The 15,941-nt window shown below is 46.2% G+C and overlaps 1 protein-coding gene across 7 annotated transcripts in view; it reads right to left on the reverse strand.

Moving 5' to 3' along the window:
* PHACTR1 (phosphatase and actin regulator 1) overlaps window positions 1-15,941 on the reverse strand; it is a 561,485-nt gene that overhangs the window by 80,488 nt on the left and 465,056 nt on the right. For 5 of the 7 annotated variants that reach the window (XM_043590814.1, XM_043590813.1, XM_043590811.1 and 2 more), the window contains 2 exons: window positions 6,731-6,898; window positions 4,632-4,838 (listed from right to left, as the gene is read on the reverse strand). In XM_043590814.1, the coding sequence (XP_043446749.1) occupies window positions 4,632-4,838; window positions 6,731-6,898 (375 nt within the window). The remainder of the gene's footprint in view (window positions 1-4,631; window positions 4,839-6,730; window positions 6,899-15,941) is intronic. The other 2 variants (XM_043590817.1, XM_043590815.1) reach the window with 1 other exon arrangement.

Below are 15,941 nucleotides of genomic sequence, written 5' to 3' on the forward strand. Positions count from 1 at the left end.
GATTTTATAGGGTTGGAGAGTAGGATGTAGGGTGGGGTGGGGTGCTGGAGAGAAATGGGGACAGAGGATGAGACAGCCAGGGAGGAACAACAAAATCACCATGAGGATGTGATTGCACAAGAGTCCGCCATGGGCAGTGTCCACAAAACTAGAGAGACGGCTAAGATAGGAATGTCGGTTTTGGGGTGACAAGCTCTGGAGAGAAGATTCTCATTAGACGAGTATAAAGCTGAGGAATACCACAAGGCACGGAGGTCACCTGCCAGGGACATCTGCAGTTGCAAAACCTTCAGAATGTTGACACTAGCCATCAACCACCAGAAGTTTCCTTGTATTTCAGGGTCTAAAGACAATGCAAAGAAGCCCGGGCAGGTTCACGTTAGCAGAAGGACTTCTTTTTAAGGATCAGCAATGCTTCCCTTTCTTTGCCAAATTGCCAGTCTCCAATTGTGGCCAAATGCTCCCGTGCCATTTGCACCGTTCTTGATTCTTATGGACTGCCTGCTTCTAGCACGTTCTTCTAAACCCAACCCAACTGCATGCATTCGGGTCCTCCTCTTTATAATCCAGTGCCTTGAGAGTATGACTTATGTTTGAAAGACTGGATACATTTTTGTCTGTGAGTTCTGCAAATAAAGAAGCCAATTTTCTTAAACAGGCGGAAACACACAAGGCAAAAACGTGCAAAGGAAGCTCATGATTCTCTTATTTTGCATTTTAAGAACAGGTAGCTTAGTGCGGTAGAAACTCGTGGTTGGAAGTAAGAACTCCAGAGTAAAACAAAGTGGGTTGAGTCCATCTCTGGCACTTAGTACCTATGTAACCATGACTGAGTCCTTCAACTTAATCGAATTTCACTTTCCTCTTCCAGGAAAAAGAGAGAATAATGATAACAGTATCGACTCCACAGCACTAAATGGTATGCCATCAAGTTCTCAAAAAATGGCAACTCCCATTTTTATCACCCAAGTGTGAATGCCTGACTGTGAAGTCCAGCTCTCACATTAGTTGATTATGCTTCACACAAATGGCACCTACGGGGTACCTAATCACAGGTACCTTATGCAGAGTCATGAATTATTCATGCAGTGTTTCGTATCTGACTCCTGGAGCCAGGAAGGCTAGAGAGATGATTGATGAAGACTTAGAAAGATAGGAGACAGCAGTGGGTTTTGTTGTTGTTGTTGTTGTTGTTTGTTTTTGCCTCAATCAACCCTGTTCCTCTGGGGCTCGCCATCATTCCAAGAAGGATGCATTTGAGGCTCACTCATTTCAGATCATATGCCTTATGCAACCAGCTCTGCTACGCACTGTGCTTCCAGAATGGAAAGGAATCTGGTGCCCCTGTGTTACAAGCCACTGTGCACGCTGCTGTTGGAGAAGATCAGAAGGAAGAAGATGATGATGGAAGAAGATAGTCTGGGAGAGCAAAAAGGCTCTCTCTACTTGCTGGAGAACTGAGAAAACTCATGAGAAAGTCTCCAAGTTTATAATGGTTTTCCAGATGAAGTCGAAGCAAGCAAATGACAAAGGAGAGATGTTTCTGCTCGTCTTTGTCTGATCGTATACTTGGAAGCAGCTACAGGTCAGGCTCATGCTTCCTCCTCTAGTATCCTACCGGGCCATTAACCACTGTCGCTCTCTATTAATCATGCTTGGTGTCTTTCAAGTTGTCCTGCGTTGCCTTCCAAGAATGTCAACAGAGCAACAGACAGTAAGAACATGCTACCACTTCTAAGTCTCAGTTTAGAGTTCTATCATTCCTGGTTTATTAATTCCTTCTGATATAGCCCAGATGTCTCTAGAGTAATTAGTAACAGAACAGGGTTAATGTAGCTGCCTCATGGTGATGCAGATTCATTATGACTGATTGTTCACTTACAAAAATTAAGCATGTCTGATTGAGTTTAAGCCCAAAAGGCCAGCACCAGGCTTCCAGCCCACAAGCATCTGCACCTGTCTTGTCTGCCTCATATTTAAGAAGCTACCAGATACAACGCGGTAAGGATTATTAGCCCTTAAGTATTTTTATCCATTTGATCCTAGCTATGTGGAGGGGAGGTTTATAGAGAGTAGATGAGTCCTCTCTCCTTGGGAAGGGATGCGGGAAGCCAGAGAGATTGGGCTAATTTCAGATATCTTCAGTGGCTCATAGATCAAGAGTCCTGCGGATATCAAGCCACCCAAGTTCACCGCTCATGGCTGAAGCTGTGAATGAATGAAGGGTGCCTTCATTAATGAGATAACTAAATAAATTAGAGGCTGTTGCTGGTTAAGAAGCTGTCAATTCTTCTTTTAAAATGTCTTACCCACTGTTCTCTCTCCTCCTGCTGTGATCGGCCAAGTGCTTGTGAGCTCAATTTCAGAAACAAGAACAGCTTTTTCCATAGTCTCCCTGGTTCAAATTACTCAGTCGAATTCAACTAGTGATGCCGGAGAACGAGGCACAGGGCTGGCCTTTTTAGGCCTTCAACTTTCTCCTTCTGTTCATTCTACACGGTGACCCAGGAAGGCTTTCTAAAGGTGAATCACTGTCACATCTCTCCCCTGCTCAAAAACCTCCAAAGGCTGCCAGGGGGAACAAAATCTAAATGCTCATATGCCTTACCTAGGGAGCCCTTTCTCAATACGTCCTGAGAAGGACCCTCTGCGCCAGCTTGGCCACCTCATCACAGACCCGAAGCACTTGCCATCTCTGGGTCTCTGACCAGGGCCTTTTTTCTCTGGAATGTTCTCGCCTCATTCTCTATAAATGCCCTTCATGCTTGAAGGGTCAGCTCAAGCTTCAGCCTTTCTATGCCCTTTTCTCAGATCACATTGAACTCCAAAGGATACTCCTGACAGTAGTTATTTCAGCACCCTATTGTGTGTGTGTGTGTGTGTGTGTGTCCATACACACACATACATGTGTGTACACACAGATCCACTAAACTTTCATTCACTTGCATCTGCTTTGATACCTAGCACAATGTTCCACCTAGAGGTGTGGTGAATAAATAGGAACTATAGGCAGGAGTTTATTTTGCCATATTTAATCTTCAGGGAAATTTGGCATCAAAACCTTCAAAAGCTGCTAGCTCTTAAGAGCCACACCATTGACTTCTAGATTTAGAATCAGTAATTCTAATTCTAGAAATAAATCAGGAGAAATTCGGGTGCTTATAAAGCTATGTGTGCTGCTGAGGATGTTCACTGCTGTGAGGAGAGCCCATGAGGGCCGGACAAGCAAATCCCACTGCACGCCGAGCAGCTAACAAAACCATATTGTGGCGTATTTACGAACAGGACAACCAGTTCACAAGAGATCATGCCATGTGTAAAAAGCTGATGATAAGAGATGATGTAGAGTAGGCATTTGGTTTTTATTAGACAGACAGATGAATGGACAGTGGTTCTCTCTCGGGGGGAAGCTTATGAGGGTACCTTCTCCTTTGTGGGTTTCTATGCATTTACCTTTTGGGACACTGGGCTAAGGTGTTACTGAGGTGTTGAATGGAATGGTTCCTTTAAATGGAAATCTGCTCTTTGAAACCACAAACATCTGACTTAGTACGTTGATAGAGTAGTCTGACTCAATCCTGTGTTTAATCGGGACTCGACACCTTTCTATCACAGAAATAGCCTTCATTTCCTGGACCAGGGGTTAGGAAGCACGGGGTCTAGGCATACCTCTCTTGCAGAATTCCTGCCATGGCAGGATTTTTCTTAACGACACCGATTTTTCTTAAACAATCAGCTTTTCTAGTGTAAACCAGGTGACTATTCTTCCCTACCTCCATCCCCATCACATCTCACAAAAATGTACAGAGATCAATCAGAAACTATTTCAAAAAACACCGGACTCATCGCAAAAAGGCAGCCGATCAGGTTGGCATTACTGTCCAGGCTGGAGGAACAACCCCCTGAAATCTTTACTCTTTAATTTAAAAGCCGCAACTTTAAATCAGAAAGCAGTATCCCATTCACGTTCATGTGCAATGCAGTCCTTACTAGATGGCCAATCACTAGCACATCCTGTGATGCCCAATTTAGTAACTGGGGGGACATTCACCGACACTTTAAACATGAATATATAAAAAGCATCTTAGGACAACGTTCCCGAACGCATTCTTCTTGGAAGAGTACTTCCCACCATACTTCGTAGATTGCCTTTTTTTGTTTTTGTTTTTGTTTAACAGAACAAACAACACAGACATGAATTTTAATAAAGGAAATAGGCAGGGCTTCAGATCAATAATTTAGAGACAAAAAAAATTGAAAGCTTTGGCAAACTCATTGTGAAGGGAACGAGGTACTGCGCTTCGTCTTTGCCAAGATTTTGACATTGAGGCTAATTCACCTCGACGGGCAAATAATCGTGAATCAGTCACACAAATACCAACGCACATATTCACAGGTACACATGACGAAGGCTCTTGGCATACGGCCGGCAGGGTGTGCGTCGAATGCTTCTTGACGGAAACACACAAACCCAGGTCGTGACCGCGTGCACGTGGAAACACCCAAACGCCCCACAGAGCAACCTCACCGAAGAGGCGCAACGGGCCTCAGATAAGAAGAGAGAGAGCGCGAGAGATCATCCCATGAAGGGAAGGCAGGGCTGGACGCTTCCAGAAGACATCTTGACTCACCTGTTATGTGGTTGGCAATCCTGGCACTGGGTTTGGGAGGCAGGGCGGGGGGCTGCTTGAGAAGGGACAGCTGCTTCACTGGGGTCTCCTCATGGTCTCCAGAGAAAGCAGCAGGTTTTTTGGGGGGCAGTAGCAGCACTGGTTTGGCTGAAGGATCTTGGGACAGGAGGGCTCCAGACTCACTGGCAGAGGGACTCTCTTCAGACACTGAGGGGACAACCACATGACACACAGGTGACATTACACAAACGCAGCGCAGGTGGGGCCGGCGGGGGCACACAGGACAGGGACGTGGGTGACCAACACAGCAGAGCACACCCGTTCCACGTTGTCACGTACGGGCGGAGAGTTAAAGGGTAAAGCGAGGGGGTGGGGTGGGTGGAGGGACACATCGGGGAGGCAAAGGCAGAAAGGCAGAGGCAGGAGGGCGGGAGGGGAGGCCAGAGGACATTTTCTCAGAACTATCCTAAGCTTCACCACTTCCATCTGGGCGTTTATGCCACACATTCTGTGAGTGCTCTGAAGTGTGACTCATGGGGCCACAGCCACAATCAACAGATGGCAGGTGCAGCGGACCAGGGACAAAGGGCCCCATCTGAATGAACCAAACCAATGCTGGCATCTTCCTTTGGGCCTGTTTGCCCTCTGCTGGGAGGAAGAGAGAGAGTCGATGCTGGGGTCTGGTTTTTGCCCACTGGGTCTCCCGGCGTGTGGGACGCCAAGGAACGAAGACAGCCTAGAGGCTGACGCCAGGCCAGGCGTCCCCACAGGCCTGGGGCGGCTGCTCCCCCCGACTCCGGAGCCTTGTAGGCACCTTGCAGTTTTAGGGGCTCCCCTGAACCTCGATGAGGCAGAGACTGCACCAAGGCAACGCCTTTCTGTCTCCCCGCTTCCTCTCTCCTCTCACTTGCCAGAACTGTGGCCTTCTTACTTGGTTTTCCCTCTTTCTCTTTGCTCCGCATCGGGCGTCACTCTTCCTTTCCGCCCCGGGAGACCCCGACTGGCTCCAGTTAAGAGCTGTCCCGGGGGGTTAGCACGGGGCCTTCATCCCGTGATGGCAGCCTGGCCAGTGAGACCGAAACTCTGATTTCAGTGAGATGACAGATGGCCCTGTAACAGTCAACTCTGTGTGATTCCCATGTCACCGGGAAGGCTGGATCAGAGACACAATCACTGCTACAGTTGGAAAGCTCTCCTCAGCCTGGGGGGAATGTGACTCAGTGTCCCCTGCCGCATCACAGCCCTGCAAGTGACCCTCACAAGCCCCCGGTTGCCCCCCTCTCGCAAGGGACGCCATTATTGTCAGCATCGGACACACCGATGGAGCCATGACTCGGCAGGTCCCAAGGTGAAGCCTGGCGTGGACTCTGGGACACCAGCTCTCTCTTGCTCCCATCGGAGCTGTGCTGATGGCAGACTTCGCCTGTGCTGTGGAAAAAGGATATGGCCTTCGTAGCCACACTCCGGAGATTCCAAGAGGTCCCTCCGCCAGGCTCACCTCCTGAGAACAGTCCTCACTGGCTGCCGGCAGGGTCTCACCTTCTGCAAACCTTCTCAGGGAGGAGGTACTGACCACTCAGAGGGCTTTGGACCACAGGACGAGTGACAGTCAATGGTACCAAACATCATCTGTCAGCAGCAAGCGAGTTAACCAGCCAATTGCATACAATCGAACAGCCAATTAACACATTGACTGTGTATGGTAATACAGTCAGTAGCTGGGCTGTATACCGAGCCGGGGATTAAAGGCCGTGCTAGGGCTTTACAAACGTGACCTAGGTAGGAACCGTGCCCGAGTATAGGATTCCTTCGCTGAGCTTAACGGAAACGAGCGTTAGAAACAAACCACTGACGTTTTAAATCCTCCGTATCACAAACGGGATGTCTTTTGGGGAGGGATTACGATTACAAAAAAGGTTTTGAAAAACCATAGGACGGACAGTAAGCGTAAATATGTCCTGATGGGGCCGTTCCGTCCTCACCTCCAGGAGATTCTTATGCTCAAGGTGGCTCAAAACAGAACCCCTAGTCCGGCCAGGCTACAGGCCCCTAACGCCACATGCTGGGGACCTGTTCTGTAACTCTACCAAGGGCCTTACCTGTCCCATCCATGATGTCTGAAGGTTGGAGCACCTCGTATGAGCAGGGATCCCTGGGCATCGGGACCGGCTCCATTTCGGACAGGGCAGGCAGAGACAGCTGGCTGGAGCTCAGGGACTGTCCGTTTTCCAGGGAATCCTCTTCATTGGATATGGAGAGCTCCCCGTCTGCAAGTGCGAGGAGGAGATTGCGCAGTGAGACAGTGCCTGCCTCCCGGGGAAGGGCGACATTTAGAATCTGCTAGTTGAGTCTAAACGTTTCTGAACAATCTTTACCAAGGGCAGGATGCAAAATCTACACTTGTTCTCTTGCTTTGCAGGCCCTCATTTTAATTTTAGACCTCTGGCATCTGACCACGAGGGCAGCAATTTCCGGTGACCTCTAGCAAATTGCCTGCGTGCTCCTCCATCTTTCTAACCATAATCACCGTACTTAGTATGTTGTTTTTTTTTTTAATGCAAGTGAATTAAAATATACTTTTCTTCATAATTTTGGAAAGCCTGGAAAACCTGAGCAGGCCTCAGAGACTGGAAAACCAGGAATAAGAATTCCTACTTTAGGGAACAAAGGGCTTTCTATACCGCTCAATACCAGAAGAATGGGTTCTCTAAGGCTCTAAGCAAAATTCATCCTTTTTTTTCCTCTTTCCTCCTGCTGACACCCCATTTCTCCAGGTAGATAAATGTTCAGAAGGGCTCAAAGCTCCCCCCGCCAGGCTCGCCTCCTGACAATAGAGACCACTCCTCACTGGCTGGTGGGAGGGTCCCACCTTCTTCAAACCTTACAAGGGATAGAGTGGTGACCACTCAGAGGGCTTCAGACCAAAGTACAAGGCGGCAGTGACCTAAGGATGCTGGGAAGTGCCCCAGTTCTCCCAGTGTCCACCAGTGATCACACCTTGGGGGTGAGCAGATTTTGATCTTGCTTTAAGCTCCCTCAAAGCAAGGGGCAGGCAGCCAGTTAACACATGGTTGAGGATCAAAGGCTCCCACACAATGGCCATTTGTCAAATCAAAATTCCCCCAGCGTGATTTCATCCTAGCCCAGGGGAGTCCTAAATAACTAGGCATTAAAGTCAAATTAATTTTTAAAAAGGACTGAAAGCTGTTCCAGTAAGATGAATAAACATCCAGATGAAAGGCTGTTAAGTTATGCTTAGTCAGAAACACAGAAACCCGCAAAGCAATGACCTGCCTTACAACTGCAAAAAAGATGATTTACTTGTAGAAATGAAACAGCGAAGTGACTCCAAGGTTAATCTTGTATCAATAAATCCTTTTCTTTGGCCATGCTCCTCCCAAGGCTTGATTTTTATACGCAACAGTATGCGGTGGTGAAGGAGTCTTGCCTGCCCCCTTCCCCCCGGGTTAGAATTGGCCTGATGAAATGTACATTCAACAACGTAATCTACAGACAGAAAGGTTTCAGCAGCATACGGTTCAAGGACATAGGGTATTTGACCTGAATCTTGGATAAATGTAGAAAAACACAGGATACCAAAAAATCACCCAAAGCAGATGATATAAAGCACCGACATGCTTTAAGACTGTGGGGCTTCCCCCCCTTCCCCGCCCCCCCCCCCCCGCCCCCACCGCCTTTCTTTTTCATTTGGCCGTTTTGTATGCCCGGAATGGTAGAGGAGTTAGTATCATTGTAATTAACAAATGATGGCTACTCCTCATTAATGAGAGAAGAGCAGTGCAGACGGTAAGGCCAAGGCCATGGGAAGTACACAGCTGAACCGAGAGTCTTCAGGAGGGAAGGGCTGCGGGGGTGAGTTAACGCATTGCCGTCCCATAAGGGATGGTCCCCAGTCCCCTTAACACGCTTTAATGTAGCATGTTCACACCGATGCCGTGGCAAGTAGGACTGCTTTGGGTTCCCAGGTGGTGGAATAATGAGTGACGCGGCTGCCGTTCGGTTGAACGCATCTCTAGGAAACCACTTGGACTTCTGATGCTCCCAGTGTAATGAAAGTCCTGGGTATGACAACTGGAGGAGGAGGGGTTTCAGTGCTATTGCCAAGTTCTGCTTCTTTGGGGCAACAGTGGACTCAAATGACTGCTGTGCCTTTGCAGCAGATAAAAAGAACCATAGAAACAGAAGTGGGGAAAAGACACAACACAACTGGGTTCCTTAGACTCTCTGAATCTCAGTTTCATCAAGGCAGGGGGCTTAGTGCTGGAGGCGTGGCTGGTTAACGGAGAAGCACTCCCTGGGACACAGCAACTCTCCAAAACTTTAGGTCCCCATAGATTAAAGGTACCTTTGCTAAGTCACAAAGGCCCAAACCACTTTGGAGAGGGAACGATCTTGGGACTTCCACTGTCATAATTTCTAAATATGCATTTCCACTAAAAAAATTAAAAATAGAGAAAATAGAAATAAGACATTGATCGTATCACCACCCTAACAGATACAGTTTATTCTTCTGTACATATTTTTCATAGTTGTAATCTTAATATGCATCAGATTTTGTCCTTTTTTTTTTTTTACTATTATAAGCATTCTAATTTGCATAATTATCATCTTGCTGATTATATTGGATGAATAAACTGGCATTTATTTAGCAATCTCCCTATGGCTGGTCGTAAAGGGATTTCTAGTGTTTTATGATAAGAAGAAACCTCCCTGCATAAAGTCTGTTCTGTCATTAGAATTCTCCTCTTGTAGGGGCGCCTGTGTGGCTCAGTCAGTTGAATGTCTCTGACTTTTGATCTCAGCTCAGGTTTTGATCTCAGGGTCATGAGTTCAAGCCCCATGTTGGGCTCCATGCTAGGTGTGGAGCCTACTTAAAAAAAAAAAAAAAGGAAAAATATTGTTTCCTTTGCTGTGCAGAAGCTTTTTGTCTTGATGAGTTCCCAAAAGTTCACTTTTGCTTTTACTTCCTTTGCCTCCGGAGCCATGACTAGTAAGAAGTTTCTGAGCACTGGGTGTCATATGTAAGAGATGAATCCCCAGGCTCCTTTTTTTTTTCCCCCTTAAATGCATTTTTCTTTTTGAGGGTGGGGGAGGTTGGGACAGAGAGAGAGGGAGACACAGAATCTGAAGCAGGCTCTAGGCTCCGAACTGTCAGCACAGAGCCCGACGTGGGGCTCGAACTCACAAACCATGAGATCATGACCTGAGCTAAAGCTGGACACCCAACCAACTGAGCCACCCAGGCACCCCAAATTACTGGGTTCTACTCCTGAAGCCAAGACTACACTGCATTTTAACTAACTTGAATTTAAATTTAAAAAATGGTTTTTCATTAAATGATATAAATCATGGTTTTAAAAAGGTTAAATTGTAAAGAAGCATTCAGAAGTAAAATGATATAAACCTCAAAAAAAAAAAAAAAGAAAAAGGAAGTCTCCCCTTTTAGGAGAGATCCCAATAGATGAAACTTATGTGTATTAATATCTCAATATCTAGCTGGGAATTCCTAATGTTCAGTAATTCCAAATTTGATTAGTTTGAAGAATATATAACTCTCCATGTCCTTTCTTTTTTTAAAATTTTTTTTCAACGTTTATTTATTTTTGGGACAGAGAGAGACAGAGCATGAACGGGGGAGGGGCAGAGAGAGAGGGAGACACAGAATCGGAAACAGGTTCCAGGCTCTGAGCCATCAGCCCAGAGCCTGACGCGGGGCTCGAACCCACGGACCGCGAGATCGTGACCTGGCTGAAGTCGGACGCTTAACCGACTGCGCCACCCAGGCGCCCCTCTCCATGTCCTTTCTATTTACCAGCACTATTTATTAGCCTCTTTACTGGCCCTTTTAATTAGCATTATTAGAAAAAGTGTTTTTCTTTTTTAGAAAACACTAAAAAGTTACTCAGGGTAACAGGAGTCTTGCGGATTATTTGTACCTTCATCTATTTAAATTTTTTCATGTTTGTTTATTTTGAGGGAGACAGACAGTGAGCGAGTGAGCAAGGGAGGGGCAGAGAGAGAGAGGGAGGGAGAGAATCTCAAGCAGGCTCTGCACTAATGCAGGGCTCAAACTCATGAACCATGAGATCAAGATCTGAGCTGAAATCAAGGGTCAGACTCTTGACCGACGGAGCCACCCAGGTACCCCTATTCAGAACATCACTGTCTCTTGTTATCATGGATGAGAAAAAGTTTGCTCCTTATACTAATATTAGATATTAGAAATAATATTAGAAATTACATTGTTCTATGGAATGCTAGAAACTATTTTGATGTTTTACATGATCTTCTAAAATTATCTGTAATAGTGGTCTTCAAAATGGCCCACAACAAGTGCCCAGCAGTTTCCTACCAGAATGAGGAGTGTGAACAGGGAGAAGGTGGAGGGCACATGAGACCAGAGGGGTCGAGGCGGTGCTTCTCCGGCATCAGCGGTTTTCTGGAGGCAGGCTAAAGCAGGTGGCTAGACTCCGCCCCCAGAGTTTCTGAGCCAGAAGGTTTGGGGTGGGATGGAGGGTATGCACGTCTAGCAAGTTCTTGGGGGATGCTGGAGCTGCTTTGGTGGTCAGGGTTCCACTCTTGGAGACGATTGGAGGTTAGGAATCAGACAGGCAAAGGAGCCTGGAATGACAACAGCGCCTTGTCACGATGCCCCAAGGGCAGGAAATGCTGTCTATGCGGCAAATGGGGAAGAGAGGCTGTTGGTTTAAACCGCAAAGAGGACAAGCGAGCAGGAGGCTGCATTGTCTAACCATGGATCATGAATAGGAACTTGTCACAAAGCAATATGGGACTGCGGAGAGCAGTAAGGCAGAGTGGAAAGTTAAAATGTGAGCCAGATGCGAACACATTTAACAAGGGAAAATCAGGTCACAGAAGTGGCAGAGAGAATGAGGCAGACGTGAGTGCAAGTCAAGGTCATAAATCTTGAAAGATGAGACACAGAAAGCAGCGGGTCTAAGGTACAGAACTGGCCACGGAAACTGTGCCAGCCGTGTTCTCCTCTTCCCCTTGTGAGACCTAAGAAAGGAAGGTGCTGGTAGAGTCAGGTTAACCACCAAATCAAGGAGAGTGAAGGGAGAGGGGTCAGTGAATGCATTCATTCAGTTGACAAACATCTGTCGAGAGTCTGTAATTAACAACACGCAGCAGAAACCAGACCCTGCAAACGCTCAGCACGACCTTGTAAGGCAGAAATTGGCTTTCAGCTCCTTATGGTACTTTTAGAAACCCCTGCCCCGTCTGCGCCCCCCACCCCCAAGCCCTGGAGCTTTACCACAGCCCGCCCTGCCTCCCCTCCCATAAGCCAGGCGTGGAGTCAGTTGCTAAAGAGAACACAAAGAAATGCAGAAACGCAGGTGCACCGAGGAACCAGCATCCGAGGTGGGAAAAAGGAGCGAGGGTGCAGTCAAACCCTGAGAAGTAGATGAAGAAAAAGAAGGGCAGAAAGGAGACAGAAGACCTGTGCTCAGAACCCAGGAGGCCACAGATTTCAGGAGGATTTCCTCTCACGTGGAATTTTTCTTTACTGTTCTGAAACTAAGATGTACGTAAAAGTTGTCTTCCAGAGGACTGGTTCAAAAGATGCATTAAAAAGTGTGGGTTTTTTTGTTTGCTTTTGGGGCGGTTAAGCATCCGACTTCGGCTCAGGTCATGATCTCGCCGTCCATGAGTTCGAGCCCCGCACTGGGTTCTGTGCTGACAGCTCAGAGCCTGGAGCCTGTTTCGGATTCTGTGTCTCCCTCTCTCTCTCTGCCCCTCCCCTGCTCATGCTGTCTCTCTCTCAAAAATAAACATTAAGCAAAATTTTTAAAAATGTATTTCTAGTTGGATAAGACATCTTATCTTTACTTAATAAATAATAGTTGACTCTGAGTGTAAACACATTGCTTTATAGGACGTCTGGGTGGCTCAGTCCGTTAAGCGTCCAACTCGTGATCTCAGCTCAGGTCTTGATCTCTGGGTCATGAGTTCAAGTCCTGTGCTGGGTTCCATGCTAGGCACGGAGCATACTTAATAAAGAATTGCTTTATACCTATACACGGAACCATTATGGCAACACATTTCACATGGATCAAAAAAAGAAAACTTCAAAACTAGAATAGTAGAAATAAATATGCACACACATTTATTTATTCAGAGTGTGTAAGAGGGAAGCCAGATGGAGAGCTTTTGACTGACTCACAAAACTTTTTGATTTTCAATCTGCAAAATAAAAAGCTATACACCAAATGTAAGAAAAAGAGCAGTGTCGTGGAGAAACATGAGCCAAACACGGCTAATAAAAGACCGACTCTTCCAAGAACGAAGAGTGTTTGTACAAACAAACGGAAGTGTTCCACAGGCCACTTGTGAGATGCAGATACTTGCTGGGAAGGAAAGAAACGCAAATGAAATGACCATGTGGGTGATGCCCAGACATTAAAAAATGGGCCTGGGGACACCTGGATGGTGCAGTCGGTTAAGCCACTGACTTCGGCTCAGGTCGTGATCTTGCAGTTTGTGGGTTCCAGCCCCGTGTCGGGCTCTGTGCTGACAGCTCGGAGCCTGAAGCCTGCTTCGGATTCTGTGTGTGTGTCTCTCTCTGCCCTTCCCCTGCTCGCTCTCTCTCTCTCTCTCTCTCAAAAAGTAAACATTTTTTAAAAAATGGGTCTGAAATAATGTCAAGCACAGAAGCAGGAACGGAGGACAGCTTGTACACGTGGCTCGGGAGAAAATCAAAATGAAATACGGATGCAGGGTGGCAAAGTTCTGGTGTAAACTTGGCAAGACAAGAAGGAGAGTTTAGTGATCATTAACTTCTTTTCTGTAAAGGTGCTTACATTTGTAAACACACACACCACCAATCGCGTGGTGCCTTGTTACATTAAATAAAAAAATAATAGTTTTTGTTGGAGAGAAGAACCCCTTCCTCGCACTTCTGGTTTCTTATGAATGCATTGATTTCTCCTAAGCCCTCTTTTTTTTTTTTTTTTTTTTTCCTGCCTGGCTTCTTACCCTTTCTTCTCTGCAGTGAGCTCATAGCTAGGTCCCTGTTTCTCCACTAGGGGGAGTGAACCTACCCCAAAGGTGAGCACTGGGGGCTTTACTCTGCATTGTTCCCTGGCCACCTTGGGCCAGCGTTGATCGGACTTTTTCTCCTTGGTGGGCTGATGTGAGGTCTAGGCTTGCGGGGAGGGCGTGAGTAGAAAGTTGTCAGGCCCGTTAATGACCTCCTCTACACGAGCCTTTATCAAGAGTCCTAATATCGGACCCTGCAGAACCTGAGAAGAGTCTGGAGTCTCAAGGGAAGAGAAGGCTTTTCTATCTTAGGTAGGTAGGTAAGGTAGGTAGGTAGGCAGATAGACAGATAAATAGGAAGGTGACAGGAAGGATGGTGTTATAAAGCATGCTGTCCGTATGTCGGCAAACAGCAATGCACTGTGAGCACTCCTAACTCAATCTCAGGAGGGCTGGGCGGGAAGAGGGGAGCAGCAGGTATCATGCAAAGGAGCCAGACTCTGAGCGTGGGGGGCGCCACGTTCTTGTTTTTGTCATCGCTAGCTTGCCACAAGTGACTCAGCGTCTGGGACTTCAGTTTCTGTCCCTCGAAAACAAAAAAGGACTACTGTGTTGGTGCCCAGCGTCCTTCCAGACCAAAGCGCTATGTGTAGGACGGTTGTAAGAAATGAGAACAAGTTCTCCCCAAAACTTGCAAATAAGCCTAACCAGCAAACCATTTTCCACTTCAGTTTCCACATAAAATATATATAATAACAGCCCCTTAAATAATATTTTGGGAATTTATTATGATCCAGGTACTTGTTCACTTAATGTATACCTAAAACAATTCTAGGGGGTTGATTCCAAGATTACCTTCGCTGTATAAAGGAAAGCGAACGCCAGATGGTTTCAGTGACTTGTGTAGAGTCCCGTAATTGGTAGGTGATGAGCTAGTAAGTGGTGAGACCGTGTGATCTCATTTAAAACGACTTATTTGGAAATTTTAGTTCCTTAAGGATGGCAAAAGAACACCGCAGCGATCCTTTATAAATAAGTCATGTAGATGTCATAGTTAGAATTCCAATTCTGTTACGGTGAAGGACATACAATAGAGAATAAAAGTGGATGACATCATGAAATGGTGACTACGTTTAGGCATCAAGGGGAAAGAAAAATGACAGCGTAAGAGAAGCATCATGTAGCAATTTCAGGCTGGAAACAGGAGGAACAGTAAACGGCATCACTGTTGCTAAGGCAAACTTGTAGAACCTATACATGCAGCTTGTGAAAATTCAAACACATTTTCATGTACCGGTGGTCCCCAAGGGCTGTCACTAAAGCAAACCCCAAAAGCGAAGCTACGTACATTACAGCAAATCATTACCTTTGTGAAGACACGTACGTACGAGGAGCCTAATGCAAGCATTTCCTGTTTTTTCCCCTTTGAGACCAGAGCTATTGTTCAGTCTATGCCACGTCCTCATTCTAGCTCCCCAGACGTGCTCTTTGACCCAAAAAGGCACCTGCACTGAGTGGCTGATGAGTTCAACGTGAAGGCGCTTTTCCAAGAAGTGTTTCTCGGGTGGTGGACCTAATATTAATAAGCCACGAACCACAGACTTCGTCAACATCTTTTTTTTTTTTTTTTGACATTGATAATTTTTTTTCCACTAGAGTAGGGAAAAATCCACCCATGAAGGGGGTAGAGCCGTTGTTTTGAAACCCACAAAGGTTTCACTTTAGAACAACATAGAGGCTTTTGGCAAAGCTTCCGTTAATCCCAATAGCCTTTTAGATCATTGCAAATCAAAGCCACTAGCTGCTCTCCTGGTCAGATGATCTGCCAAGCAACAGTCAGCTAAGAAATAATTTATCTAAGGGTTTTATTGAAAGGTTAAAAGCCTTAAACCTAAGAAGTCAGAAATGGCTCCCCTGGCATTTGTCAACTTTCGCTGGAGATTATTTTCTTCAGTTTGCCTGAGTTCAGGGAATAGCTGTAATTTAACTAAACGGTGCTACAGATAACATTTTGTAGAACTTTAAACATACACAGCAAGAAATACATTCCTATTAAACGCTGCCTGTTTGGGAACGAATGCACTGGATTCCTGAGCATTTAAAAAGGCTTGAACCTCTTCTTTGCCAAAACAAAAACCCTAGAGTCTCTTCTCTCTCTCTTCTGGTGGGTTTTCTTTTCCACCATGGACCAGTCATTTTGAGCGTGTGTGTTTAAAAGTCTCTGTGTATCACCAGGACTTAAGACAAACACTTCAGGAGTCTGTAGGATCGGGGAACCTGTATTTTAGG

This window comes from Prionailurus bengalensis, chromosome B2 (assembly GCF_016509475.1).
Source record: "Prionailurus bengalensis isolate Pbe53 chromosome B2, Fcat_Pben_1.1_paternal_pri, whole genome shotgun sequence".
Classification (NCBI taxonomy): Eukaryota; Metazoa; Chordata; class Mammalia; order Carnivora; family Felidae; genus Prionailurus; species Prionailurus bengalensis.